The sequence below is a fragment of the Cyrtonyx montezumae genome, unplaced genomic scaffold, assembly GCF_038088225.1.
Source record: "Cyrtonyx montezumae isolate F1298 unplaced genomic scaffold, pur_monq_1.0 scaffold_12, whole genome shotgun sequence".
NCBI lineage: Eukaryota > Metazoa > Chordata > Aves > Galliformes > Odontophoridae > Cyrtonyx > Cyrtonyx montezumae.
In genome coordinates, this window is record NW_027071848.1 from 8,310,987 (window position 1) to 8,324,960 (window position 13,974).

Here is a 13,974-nt window from a genome sequence, read left to right on the forward strand (position 1 = left end):
TTTGTTCCCACTGCTCAGTGACCATCCAGCTGTTTCTTTTTCTCTGCTGCCCTGACCTTATCCCACACTGGAACAAGTCCAGGAGCCAGTACTCTGCTGAGCAGCCAGTGACCGAACAGGTCAGGTTTTGGGGGGAAATGAAAGCTCTTTGGCAGAACTGAAAAAGCAGATGTGCTGAGAGATTCCTTCAAACACAGCACTGCCTATGAAACACCTATCAGAGGGGACAATGGCACGAAGGGAAGCTGCCTGCAGGCATTCACGGTTGCCGCAGTGGCAGTCACCCTGGGACAATTATTTGCTTGCTTGCTGCATTAGGAATCTGAGTGATTACATGCATGGGTGGGTACAAATGTAATGAGCATCCATACCCAGGTGTCCCTGCAGTTTAGGACAGCAGGTCCCAGGTCTGGTGGCACAGCAGTGCCCAGGTGCTAGAGGATCCTTTCTTCCCTGTGGCTCCAAATGGGGAAGCATGGCTAGGGAAGCATTGTACCAAGAGTGGAGCTGCAGCATGGGAAAGGCAGAGTGGTGCTGGTACAGTGCTGCTGGGTGGGTACGATGCAGGTGGCCAAAGCCTTCCTGGTGGCATTTGGATGTACCCAACTACAGAGGGGTCACAGAACTCCCTTTCCAACCTACTGCCCTCCACGGCCATGCAGTGTCTTGACCAAAGTGGAATCCAACAGGAAATAAGGGCTGTGAAAATCACTTGGAAACCCATTCCAGAAAATGAGGGGTGTTGGGAAATAGTGTAATGGCACTTCTAGGCAGAAAAAAAACCAGGCTGTTTTCATTGGGATTGTGACAGCATGGCGCATGATGTCCTTGCCATGTCACTGAGAGACAAGGCAGCAGGTAATCTACCTGCTGTACTACTACCTGGTGTAGGGAACCTGCTTTGGCAGGGGGATTGGACTCGATGATCTCTAGAGGTCCCTTCCAACCCCTATGATTCTGTGATTCTGTAATCCTGTTTCTTGATACATTCATTCACATCTGCTAACATCCAGGTGGACCAGCTGATCCCAGTGGTCTTTTCCAACCTTAATGATTCTATGGTTTCCCTGTGTGCGTAAATGAAACCTCACTTCCTCTCCAGGGTGGACAGGAGAGGACGCGGTGCAACCTGAGATACCAAAGCCATGTTCCTCTGGTGGACTGAGGTGCCCGACCATCTACTGTCAAGGTTTCCTTTGATTTTGCAGCGAATTTGGGCATTTAAAAGCTTTAATTTGGGCCTGGCTGTGGGTGTCCTCGTTGGCTGGAGGGGAGTTGCACTGGATGGCCTTTTAGGATCCGTTCCAAGCGAAACGATTCACTGATTGTATAAGTACAGGGGGCAGGCGGTGATGCTGCTGTCCGCTGCGCGCACTCCAGACCCCGCCCACAACGCCACGCCACGCCCACAACGCGGTATTAGCCACGCCCACATCAATGACCACGCCCACTACCAACATGTATTCCCGCCCCTTCCCGTGGCCCCGCCCCTCCGCTGGTGCCGCCCCCGCCCCGCCCCAGCGGAGCGCGCCCGGGGGCGGCGGGAGCGGCGCGGATGGCCGCGGTGCTGCCGGGGGCGGCGGGGCGCGGAGCCGGAGGTGAGCAGCGGGTGGCCCCGGGTTCCACGCGGTCGTACCGGGGCGGGGTGCCGGCTCTCCGCTTCACCTGCGACGGTGCGGGTGATGGTGGCCGTGCTGTCCCGCGGGAGGAGGAGGGCTTCCTCCGGGGCTGTCCCCGAGCGGTGCTGCGCGGAGCCCCGCGGGTCCGGGGCCGTGGGAGATCCGTTATTTCTCCTGCGCGGAGAGAGGAGGTAGAGTGGTGTGGAAAACGCGTTGAGGCGGGAGGAGTAAGTGAACTTCTCCCCGGTCGCAGCCCTCCTGCCGGGGGTTTGCGGTTCGCGTTTGGCTACAGGAAGGTCGCCGCTCGCCTGTTTTCCTCTTGCGGTGGAAAGGAGTGCGTTGTTTGGTTTGGTTTTGTTTTCCTTTTTCCTGAACCGGGAGCGGCTGCGGGGCCGGGGGCGGCACGGGGCTGCGAGAAACACGGCCGGGACACTCCGTGGGAGAGGGGCGGCTTTGGAGCCGGGGAACGCGCCCGCGCTCCCTGCGCGCGGCTCCTGGCGGAGCCCTCCACACGTAGATAGAACCGTAGGATGGATTGGGCTGTGAGGGACCATAAAGCCCACCCGGCCCCAGCTCCTGCCGTGGGTTGGTTGCACCCACCAGCTCAGCCTGCCCCGGGGTCCATCCAACCTGGCCTTGAGCACCTGCAGGGATGGAGTATCACAGCTCTCTGGGCACTTCTGTGGAGGAATGATGGTAACTCGCACGGCTTTGGCAAGGAGGCAGAGTCACTGTGTGCTGGGATGGTGCATAGAGGCAGGCTCCCCAGCCTTGCTTTCCCCTTGGGAAGCGTTGCAGGACAGCATCGAGCTCTGCCAGCGCTGCCAAGGCCCCTGGGGATGGCAGCGTTTGGAGTCACCCATTTGGTTCTCATTAATAGCCGTGCACGGCGGCAGTGCCCGGAGGTTTTTGGATCAGTCCCTGTGCTGCTTGTCGTGGCTCAGTGCTGAGCCCTCTCGCAGCACCAGGTCTACCACAGTGGGAGCAAAGCACATGGTGATGTGTTCAGCACCCAGCACTGTGGGCTGGGCCCAGTGTGATGCTGCTCGGGGCTGAGGCAGGAAAACAGGAGGGTGTGCCTATTTCAGCTCCCTGTGCTGGAAGCCATCGGAGGAGGGCTGCGAGCTCTCATTCTCAGATAACTTTTTGTTGAAACTTTGTGCGTTTAAGGAGTGTTTTTTTTTTTCTTTATTTTTTTCTTTTTGTGTGTATTGAAGTGACTTTCCCAGCAGGTGGGGTTCAGGTTGAGTTTGCTGAGTGTGAAGGATTGGGAAGGAGGTCTCAGCACCGCCGTCTTGCTGCGTGTGAGGGCAGGAGCAGCGGGATCTGCAGGGGGATGGATGCTGCCCCATCACTTGGGAGCAGGAACTAAAGGCAGTGATCTTGATAGCACTTTTCTGTGTTGCACCTTTATTGCGTTTCTGAGCTTTAAAAGTGGCTGGATGTAAATTGTGAGTAATGGTTTAATAATGGAAGGCGCGTAATTTTAATATATATTCTGGTGGGAAGAAGGCTTAATTTCTTTTCCCCTTAGATGAGAGAGTTAAGATAAGAGTAACGCAGCGGCTCTGTGCAGGGTTGGGTTATTGCAGCAGTTCTCAGCGTGGATGGAGTGCTGTGCTGGGTGTGCGGCCCGCCGCCTGCGTTTAAAAAAGGAAAAGCTCGAGAAAAATGAAGATACATAAGATAGAGTTCAATGCCTGCATTTTCAGTTAAAGAGTACTGTACGGTCTTTGTACTATTTTTGTTCTGTCCGTATCCCAGGCTCCTTTGTACGCTTGCAAGTTTGTGGGAATGACTCAGGGAGAAAGCTATTTAATCTAAAGGACACCACTGGCAGGAAACTGTGTGGATAAAGAGCTGTGTCAGGGACTGCAACTGGGAACTGGGGGGACATCTGTGTGCTGGAGGAGCAGGAGCCTGAAACTGCCCCCACATGGGAGGAACTGGGGCACAAAGTCCCCGTTTTGAGGCACAGCTCATGCGGTGCAAGAAGGGGGGTTCTGTGACATGGTTGTTGGAAGTGCCCGGGAAGCGGCCTTAACGATCCCGGTGTCTTTGCAGTCCTGGGTCCTGTTTCACTTCTGTTTAATTAATGGAAAGGCTTAAATATCCAACGAAACTGATCATGCCAGGGCATTTCTGTAACACGATTGTTTTTAAAGGCAGTAAGTACAGCGAAGTGAGCTGTAGCTTCAGCTGCTGCTTGGCTGATGCTTTGTCTATGTTATGGCTGGTTGATGCACGATAGTGGTTGTTGGTTTTTTTGCTGACAAAAAGCGTTCTCCTCCCCTAAGAATTTGCATGATGACTTTTTCTTCTTGGATAAAAGGTTTCTCTTGTGTTTTTGTTCTTTTTTTTTTCCCTATAGCTTGGAAATGAGAATTTGTGGTGTAACATCTCCAGTACAAGCACTGAGCTGATTACCAAGCTCTGTGCCTGCCTTTGTGCTTCACTCCTTGTCAGAGGGTTCCTTCCTGAGCACCACCTCACCTTTCATCTCCGAGCAGCGAGCTGTAATCATGGCGCTTTGATCAAAGCAGAGACTTCAATTATTGATTCAATCCCTTGAATCCTTATTATCAGCCCTGACTGGCTCTGTATTGTAGACGCAGTCCTATAGCCTCAGAGGTAGATTTGCACCTTATAATAAGTAGGGGCACGTATTTTTCTGTAAGCCATAATGAAGCTGTGTAAGAGCGTGTCTCCTTGCTCTGCCTGGCGCAGGTTGGATGATGTCCCACTGCTGTTCAGATATCCCACCTGCAGCCCACTTCTCCTCAGTGTGGCAACCTGGGAAGATGGAAAAAAAAAACAAACAACCCATGAATTATTAAAATTTCTTAAAAATAATAACCCAGCGAGATGAAAGCACTGCCGCCATCCGTGTCCTCCGCACGCCTGTGCACCTGATCTGTGGGCATCTGCTGGGCAGGCAGCCTGGCCCTGCTCTCACAGCATCCATGTGATCTGCTGCCAGCTCTGCGAGCTGCCTTCCAAGGGTGGCTGCTTTGCTTTGTTCCTAGCTCTGGGTTCGGCTGCTTTGTTTTTGCGGATGGGAAACGTATATGAAAATCAGCGCGTTGGGCTGGAGTTACATGGAAAGCTTCAGCCTTGTATGCACCCAAATCCAAACCCAGTGTCTGAGAGCGCTTTCCAAACGCTCCTTGAGCTCTGGCACTAGGGGATGTGCCCACTGCCCTTGGCAGCCTTTTCCATGCTCACTGCCCTCTGGGGCAGACCCCTTTCCTGACATCCAGCCTGACCCTCCTGTGATAGTTTCCCCTATGGTTCAGTGCTCTCTTGAGTGGTGGCCTTTTTGGAGATGGAAGTGATAGTACCCAGTCTAGAGTCTGCCAGGGCTCTTTTAGGACAAGGGAACAGCACAGTGCCCTGAGCAAATGTTTCTGTCCCTAAGCTGCAGAGGGACTGGGTTCTGCTGCATCCTGCCCAGCACGGAGGTGAGTGGGGTGGTTTGTGTCTGGGTGTAGTCGTACTCTGGGAAATCACAGCCCAGCCTTAGGGTGGCACCAGCGCTGCTTCGACTTCCCTCATGTTGCTGTCCTTCATCAATACTTTTCCTTTCTCACTGACCTGAGATGAGTGATGAGTGCTCCATCTGTGGAGGCACACAAGGTCAGGCTGGACGGGACTCTGAGCTTTTGATAGAGCTGTAGGTGTCCCTGTTCATTGTGGAGGGGTTGGACTAGGTGTCCCTTAAGGATCCCTTCCAACTACAATTTACCCAGCAGAGGAAATATTCCAAAGTTGGAATGAAGTATTTATATTTCTTGCTGGCTTGGCTGTGAGACAAAAGGACAGATGTGAGCTTTGAAACGATGTCATTTTTGTTCTGTCATTTTTGGATCTTCCTTAGAAACCATGGAGGAGTTTATAGGAAAGTGCTAAGCTGCCTTACTTCCCACTTAATTTCAGATGTCTGCTTTGGAAGGTGCTTGAAGTGCTCCAGTCACTTTTTGAGCTGCAGTATGGCTTGGTAAGGGATTTTTTGGAGGACACCCACTGCTTTTATCTGTCAGGATGGAGGATTTTGGGAGCGGTGAATGATGGTGGAGGAGCCAAATGGAAAACAGCTCCCGGAGTTGCATCAAAATAGCAGCAGGCCATGCAAAATGAGTGTTTTTGGGGTGTTTTAGTAAAGATGTAAGTCATAGTAGGTTGGCTGGAAGAACACCGCCTACTCCAAATAGCTTTTGAGGAGGAAATCTGCTTCCTGGAAGTGCTGGTATTGCTCTGAAGATGTGGCTTTCCTGTAATGTCACAGCAGTATGCTTCCTATGAGGTTTTGGGTTAGATCCCTTTCAAAACCAGACCAAAACCACATCAGAAACAGGAAATATTTGAGCATCTGTGGGTCCTTGCTGCTTTTCCAGCATTAATTTTGATTGAATGATTCATTGAAATGGTTATGAATCTTGAAATGAATTGCATAGCTGTATCAGAATGATATGGCATAATGATGTGCTTATCTTCAACAAAGGAAACAGATGAATGGGTGTCGGGCAACCGCTGAGAATTGGCTGTGGGGCTGAAATCATACAAGGGCTTGTGTTAGAGGGGAACTTGAAGCCCACCAGCCCCAACCCCTGCTGTGGGCTGTTGCCCTCCACCAGCTCAGGCTGCTCAGACTCCATCCAGCCTGGCCTTGAGCACCTCCAGGGATGGGGCACCACAGCTCTCTGGGAAGCTGTGCCAGGGCCTCACTGAAAATGTGTGATGAAGGAGGAGCTCAGCAAGGGCTAACCAAGGCTGGAAATGTCATTGTGTCTTAGAGATGGCTGTAATAGACACCAGATATATGCTGGGCAGGTTCTAAATCCTGTAACTCCATGAATTTTTTCTTTGCAGGCTTTAACACCTTCCTCAGTAAAGTGGTGTCACTGAATGTGGCTCTGCTTGTTTTTTTTCTCAAGTGACTGCTGAGTTCTTTTGATATCTTCTGTACTGACCTTGTGCATAGGTATTGCAGCAGAGGAGCCTTTGCTTTGCTCCCTTTGGCTACCAGAATTTGGGTAACGTTCACTCCAGGCGGGTTGCCTTTCATTGGACCCCCCCAGCCCAGCTGAGCTCAGGGCATGCCCAGATGTGGGTGGTATTCTATGGGTGCACCCCATCTCATCTCACTCCTTGTCTTTAGCTGTGATTCCCAGCAAACCATCTTGCTTTGCTTCTCCTCATGTGCCCTTTGCTACAGATAACAGCCCTTGAAGACCACTTGAAGATACAGCCCAAGGGTGACTACTGACTCAAAATACAGCAGGCAGATGAGTGAAAGTAAAATTTTACCTGCAGTTTTAGCTTTTGTTTGCCGTGTGGTGAAACCTAGCTGATGGCTGTTTGGGTTACCTGTAATGCCCGAGAGTTTTTCTTTCCTGTATGTTTCATCCCAATCCAGTTTTGATTTGTAAAACAAGCTTGGGCTCGCAACTCTTTGTTTCGGGCAGAATTCCCAGTCCTGGGGCAGGGCTGTGAGTGTGTGGAGTGTCTGAGATGTCTGTGCCACAGTACAGCAATCATGTTGGAAAGTGGGGTTCTGAGGTTTTCCTTGGAGCTTTATCAGCATCAGTACAAATGCTAGAACAGCCTTTGTGCAAATTTTGACAAACATGGGTGGCTTATGTCTGTTCAAGTGAGCAATCTTCTCCCCCTTGCTCTCTAAATATAGATAACTGCCATACAGATTTGTGTACAACGTGAATGGTGACGTGATGAATTCGTTAACATTTTGCACAAATGCTTATTTTCTCTCCTCTGGGCACAGAAGAAAATAGTTTATGCATCTTAGTGGCTGTAATCTGGATGGATTAGATCCTCCTGCCTTTCACTGGGGAGGGCGTGCAGTCAGCAATAATGTGCCAGGAAAAAACGTGCTTCTCTGCTTGTGCAAGCTCATCCCTGTGCTTGTCAGCTCCCTGTCCTGCTGGGATGCATGGGCACCCCGCTGGTGCCACTGTGACCTGGGTCACTCTGCTCCTGCTGGACATGTTCCTAAGACTCTCGGCTGCATCTGTGTTCAGAACATCTGGACAAAGGGATTTATGAACTCACTTGAGAGCACTGGCTGTATTTTATGTCTTAGTAATTTTATGTCTTACTGAGCTGTTATTCATGAGCAAGTTTTGCAGTAAAGCCTTTCACATACTATAGCCCCACTGGATGTGTGGCCGTGTCCTCACTTTCTTTCCTCTTCTTTACCCATGCTATCCTTCAGTTTTATGCCAGCTCTTTTGCCTTTGTGTCCTGGGGCTATGACTTGATTTGTGACCTTGTTACTGTTCACAGAATGGTTGGAAGGGCCTTCTGGGTCCACCTGCTCCAAAACCAGCTTCAGCAGGGATACCCAGAGCAGGGAGCCCAGGGCCATGCCTGGACAACGTTGGAAGATCTCCAAGAAGGAGACTCCACAACCTCTGCGTGCAGCCTGTAAACCTGCTGGCTCTTGTAAGCCAGGCTGGGCCAGCCTGGCTGTGTTCCTGGGCTGGGTTGGGGCATGAGATGGCACTGATGGTTTGGTGCCTCCTGCTTGTTCCTCAGCCTCGCCCCAGCAGGGCCTCTCAGACACCAAGCAATGCTCAAGAAATACTTTGACCTTCTGTCGTAAATCAGGGCTTTATATTTTATCGTTCAAATAACTTATTTACTGACATCCCACTTCTCTTCCTTGCAGGCTCCTCAGCTGCATGCTACAAGCCTACCAGCCCAGGCCAGATACTGGAGGACACTGGCTTTCTTTATCAGGACCACCAGTTGTTTGCTGGCAGGCATGACATTTCTCCACTGACAACAGAAGCAGTCAGTGCTAAAGAAAAAGCTGGTGAGTGAGCCACCACTCTTCCATCTGAACCCATCACAGTTATGTCTGGGTTTTCCCTAAGCATAAACTAACCAGACACCATTTATAAATAATATTTGCCAAGAAGAAGGTCAGCTCCACATCCCAGTGCAGGCAGAGGCAGGCTTCTTTGACCTTAGTGTTACAACCCGCTGTCATTTGTCACCTCTTTCCACTTGTCCTTTTGGATGTAGTTGCTCTTTGAGCAGCTGTACTGAGGTGCATACATAGCTTCTTGCCAGCAGAACAGGACTGCTGATACGCTGTGTGTGGCACAGTGCTTGGTCCTTCCTCAGAAACAGACCACCAGGGTACATCCCCTGAATACAGGGATCTAACAGATGAGTAGTGCAGGAGTGAAAATCCTTGTTATGTTCTGAGTATGTGACGTTGGCTTTATCCAACTTCCTTGCTTATAGTCTAATAAACTTGTACAGTGAGCTTTCTGCTGTGTAAAAGGGTTTTTTATTGCAAGTCTGCAAAATGTCTTTTATGGCAAGACTCCTGTGCACTGTGGTAGTAGAAATACAGCAGTATGAGTTCACTGTAGCTTCAGGGGCATATATGGATGATGGGTGGATGGATGTTTGGCTGTTGTGCAGCCAGCTAAGTGGGTATGCATCACTGGAGCTAGATGGTCTTTAAGGCCCCTTCCAACCTACGCCATTCATCTTGTTGGCTCAAACACTGGTCCAGGGAGCTGGCAGACCCTCTGAGCCCTGGTGGCTGGGCTGCCACCCCAGCCATCAAGTAATTACTGATGTTGTCCCAGGGAAAGCAGAGGGGAGATGTGTGCTGCAGGGCAGACATGGAGTGGAACAGCCTGGGAATCTTCCCTCTCCCTCAAGCTTCATAGTCATTGCTAAGCTTTTGTGGCAAAAACAGTGTTAGTAGAAATGGCCATTTGTCACAGAATAAGAGTCAATGGCTTTTCTTCCCCTCTGACATCCAGAATGTATACAAGTTGTCCCACAGCATGTGCAGAAACTGATGAAGCATTGGGGAAATACCAGACCTCAGGAGAAAGTTTTGCTTTTTAACTGCTTTTGAATGCCAAGGAAACAAATGCAAGTACTGCTGAGGAATTGCTTTGGGAACTGAAAACAGCAAGATAGAGAAAGGAAGTTGCCAAAAATGACCTCAAAAACTGAACTCAGAACAGCACCTCCTCCTTGCCTTGGAAAATGGGAGGACTCTGCAGAGCTGAGGGCTGATTTTCACTTTTGCTTCCACCAGGACCTTTCAGGAGCTTTCCTTTGGTTGCAGGCACAAATGCTTCGCACCTCTTTGGGATGGGTGCGTGAGTGAGGATCGAGCTGGGAGGGATTATGCCATTAGGTTCTGTGCTTCAAGCATTCTTCACTGTGTGCATCACTTTCCATGACTTATGCCCACATTGCTGTGCAGAATAGACAGGACTGAGGTGAAAAAAGGATCTGCAGACTGTTTTGGTATTTGACATAATCCCTGATCTGTGTGGCTTCGCTCCAGTTACAGCACCACTAAGATCTTATCCATGCAAGTGCAGCTTTGGAGGCTGGGTGAAGAAGTTATACCTTGACTCTGCATTACTTCAGTCTATGTTATGGTTCTCTGTCTGATCTGTGATGCTCAAAGTTCTGGCGCTGCACTGCAGCCATAACTTCTTCCTTGTATTCACCCAGCAAAATTATAGAAGTTAGTATTGACTTGCACACAAATAGTGTTATTGGCCAGAAGGGAAATTGCAGCTTTAAGAGAAAAGGCTGGAGCACTGATTCCTCTTTAATTACGCTCCCAGAACTCCTTTATTTTCAGTAGGATTTCAGGCTTTTTTTGTGATGCATCCTGTGTTGTATCTTACTGTGGCATGCAGTGCACTTGTGAGGGGATTCATCTCTCCAACTTCAGCTGTCAAAAATATGCTGTCTGATTTGGTATTGCTGTGGAGGCTGCCTCTGTAATCTGTGCCAGGCGTCTCCAGGGAGGGATTTACCCAATTCCTGTCTTACAGGAGATCACATTTCCCATTCCCGACATTGACTGGGGAGGGAGGTCGGAGCTGTGGGGAATGTTGAGAGGAGAGCTGGGGAAGGGGTGGGGTCACTTCACTTAATCAGAATTAGGGGTGAGCTTCTGCAAGGAGATGAGAATGGTGTAAGAGAATGGTACAGTGATGGGGGTTAAAGAGGAGCAGAGGGGGTGAGGCCTCCATGGTGCTTTCCTTAGGCAAACTGAAACAAGGCGTACTCCTTACCGCTGCTTTCTCTCCCACCTAGCCGAGGAAGCCCTCTGCACCTTGCACCCTCCAGCCTTCCTCCGGAGCTCAGAGGTGGAGATGCGAGGCTCGGAGGAGGTGGCAGCCGGCACGGTCCTGCAGCGCCTGATCCAGGAGCAGCTGAGGTATGGCAACCCCAGCGAGAACATGAACCTGCTGGCCATTCAGCACCAGGCGACGGGCAGCGCCGGCCCCTCCAACAGCACTGCCAGCACTCTCTCTTCCACAGAAAACCTCGCGCCAGAGGACCCACAAATGGTCCAGCCATCGGCGCGCCAGGAACCGCAGGGGCAGGAGCACCAGGGGGACAGTGCTGCAATGGAGAAGCAGCCCCGGGCCGCGCAGCCCCCACACAGCAGCGAGGAGCTCCCCACCTACGAGGAGGCCAAGGCCCAGTCGCAATATTTCCGGGGGCAGCCGCCGGCAGGGCCGGGATTTTATGTTACCGGCACCTCTGGCCAGAAGTCCAGGACGGAAGGGAGGCCGACGGTGAGCCGGGCTGGCAGCGGGCAGGCGCATAAGGACGACGCACTGAAAGAGCTGAAGCAGGGCCATGTGCGCTCACTGAGCGAGAGGATCATGCAGCTCTCACTGGAGAGGAACGGGGCCAAGCAGCACCCACCTGCCCCGGCAGGCAGCAAGGGGCTGAAGGCCACTCCAGCACCCAACAAGGTCATGGACCCACGGGGCCCGCCGCCCGAGTACCCCTACAAGGCCAAGGTGGCGGCAGCGGTATCCCCCAGCAGCAAGGCGCCCGATCATGGGCTCTTCTATGGCGAGCAGCACTCAGCTGGGCCACAGGATGTCCTCAAGGCTTCCTATGTGACCCCACAGCCCTCCCGGACTGAGGTGGCCGTTGTCCGTTACCAGCCGCCCCCAGAGTACGGGGTGACCAGGTAATACCGGGGTGCGGGCCTGGCGGTTTGTGGCCATAGGGGCCTGGTTGCCTTAGGGACTTCCTCTTTCACCTCCCTTTTAGTTCTTGGTATGAAAAGCTGGGAAAATTCATTGTTACCCAGCCAAGGTTGTGTCCAGCTCTTGCTGTGACTCTGTATCGAGGTGCTGAAATGTGGGACTGTGCACAGGTGGCAGCTGGGTTATTAACTGCTGTGGTTCATGTGGAAGAGCAGAAGTTTGGAGATGAGATTCACCTATAACTGTTTACACAGTGCTCTCTAAGGATATGGAAGCTTATAACCTAAGCTGTGTATCCCTGAGATCTGCTTCACCAACCTCAAATTAAGAGGCAAGAAAAAGTGGAAAAAAACCCTGCATGAAGCTTAATTGTGAGATGGCGACATCTCTTTATTTCAGACCTTCCTTTTTGCTTGATGATGGGGCAAAATTGTTCCCTTTACAGAGAGGGCTAGATGAAGTGTATACATCACTTAGGCTCTACTTAAATCCTCCAAACAAAGCTTACATGAGACTTTTATGGTGCTTGGCCCCTTGTGCTGGGCCTCTGCATGAGGATGGTTTTATTCCAAGCGCATTACAAATAATCCACAGTGTTTATTTCCTGTGAGCTGATTGCTGAGAGCCACACGGCTCCTGCCAGCACCGCGCTGCCCAGCTCTGAAGGTGGGGGCTGGTCCATGCTGTATCACAGCTTCCTTTATCATCTGTCCATCCAAAGCTGTTTTTCTCGCTCTTCCTAACCATAAATGATTCTCCGTTTCATTCTGCAGCCTCACTGGGTTCAGAAACTATATTGTGCAACTGTGGTTTTCATTTTAGGGGCTGCTTAATTATGTCTTCATTGACACAAAATCCCCAGAGGGCTTGCCAGCACTGACTTGGAGCTCTTGTTTTGCTACAGAGAAATGAGGGAGTAAATACTCTACCTTGCCATATTTGGGAAAGTTAAGCTTTTGCTTTGAGCCAGGTGTGAAATTGCTTTGGTAAATGCTGCAAAATGGTTGTAACACGGGAAGGACCTGTGCTGTACCTCTGAGTGGGCAGTGCTGCTTGTCTTCTCCCAGCAATCATGTTTTGCTTACCAGTGCTCCATGTGCAGAGCCTGTGCAATTTTTCAGTGCAAATGATATTTTAAAGAGGTAAGTGAAAATCTGTTTATGCTAAGAAACAGCTATAGGGACTTGAGCACAACAGGGTCAAGTTGAGGCTACGCTCTCCAGAAGCCCTAACAGGGCTCCAGCAGCTGTTCATTGTGCTAACAAATATCTTCAGTGCTGGACTCATCCTTACACAAAAGCAGTTGGTTTGAGGTTTTGTTATCACTCTTGGAAGATGCTGATTCAATAACCAGTTCTGGTTAGCTCATTCTGCCAAGTCCTTATAACCAAGCCAACCTGGGCACTTTGCTGATTTCAGTGGCTAACTGGGAATGGTATTGGTGTCCAAGTAAGAAGTTCTTTTGGGCTAGCATCAAAACTTTTCCCAGGGACCTGGTTAGTGAGAATGATACTGAGGAATCCTTTGATAGAATGCAGCTTTGCATGCCAGAAAAGAGAGGACAAAGGGACAAAGATGCATTGATCTGGAGGAAAAACCCACAGATATCAGGATTGGAGAAGACCTGTAGGGCCATAGATTTCACCCTCTCACCCCACAGGTCCTCATGTGAAGAGGGAAGTGTGGCTAGGAACCTACAGATGTTGGCAGATAAATGCTGAAGGAGATGGAGTAACTGCAGCTGCTGCCTAATTTGATGTTTGCTCTCACGTGGCTGGCTGTCAAAGGGAACACTGCCTTTATAGTCACAGTGGTGAAATCTCATAACTTGTCTGTAAATAGCAGTAGGACTGATACAGGATGTAGGATTTGATACTACAGATACCAGTAGTGTGGTTGGAGTAGATGGCCTTGGAAGGTTCCTTCTAACTCAACTATTCTATTCTAAATCAGGATACTCAGTGTTTTCTGAAGACCTATTATTCATGCACTTCTGCAGGAGTCACAGTATTTACATAAATTACACTTGGTGACCTGTCCTTTGTGGACACTATGATCGTAGAGCGGAACTTAAAGCCTGTAGCTTAAAAGGCCAAATTCCATAAGGCAAATAGGGAGGAACCACTATTTATTCTTATTTTAAAATATGAGTCTTTTTTCAGTGCCTTGTGCCCTGACTCACAACTGCTGAATGCTTTAAGTTGACCAAGTGTAGTAGCCTTGAAAAAACGTCTCCTTTTGTAGATGCTAGCTTCTAGCACATCCTTTCCTGAATAATATCTGTGCTAACTTTCCTGGGGTGCATGCTCAGGGAGTTCACAGCTTGCCAG

At 50.4% G+C, this 13,974-nt stretch overlaps 1 protein-coding gene across 3 annotated transcripts in view; it reads left to right on the forward strand.

The window, feature by feature from the left end:
* AMOTL1 (angiomotin like 1) overlaps positions 1-13,974 on the forward strand; it is a 63,994-nt gene that overhangs the window by 14,453 nt on the left and 35,567 nt on the right. Inside the window, exons 1-3 of one of the 3 annotated variants that reach the window (XM_065730000.1) lie at positions 5,505-5,571; positions 8,308-8,454; positions 10,731-11,625. In XM_065730000.1, the coding sequence (XP_065586072.1) occupies positions 5,556-5,571; positions 8,308-8,454; positions 10,731-11,625 (1,058 nt within the window). In that variant the 5' untranslated portion in view covers positions 5,505-5,555. Of the gene's footprint in view, positions 1-5,504; positions 5,572-8,307; positions 8,455-10,730; positions 11,626-13,974 lie in introns of those variants that run through there. The other 2 variants (XM_065729999.1, XM_065730002.1) reach the window with 2 other exon arrangements.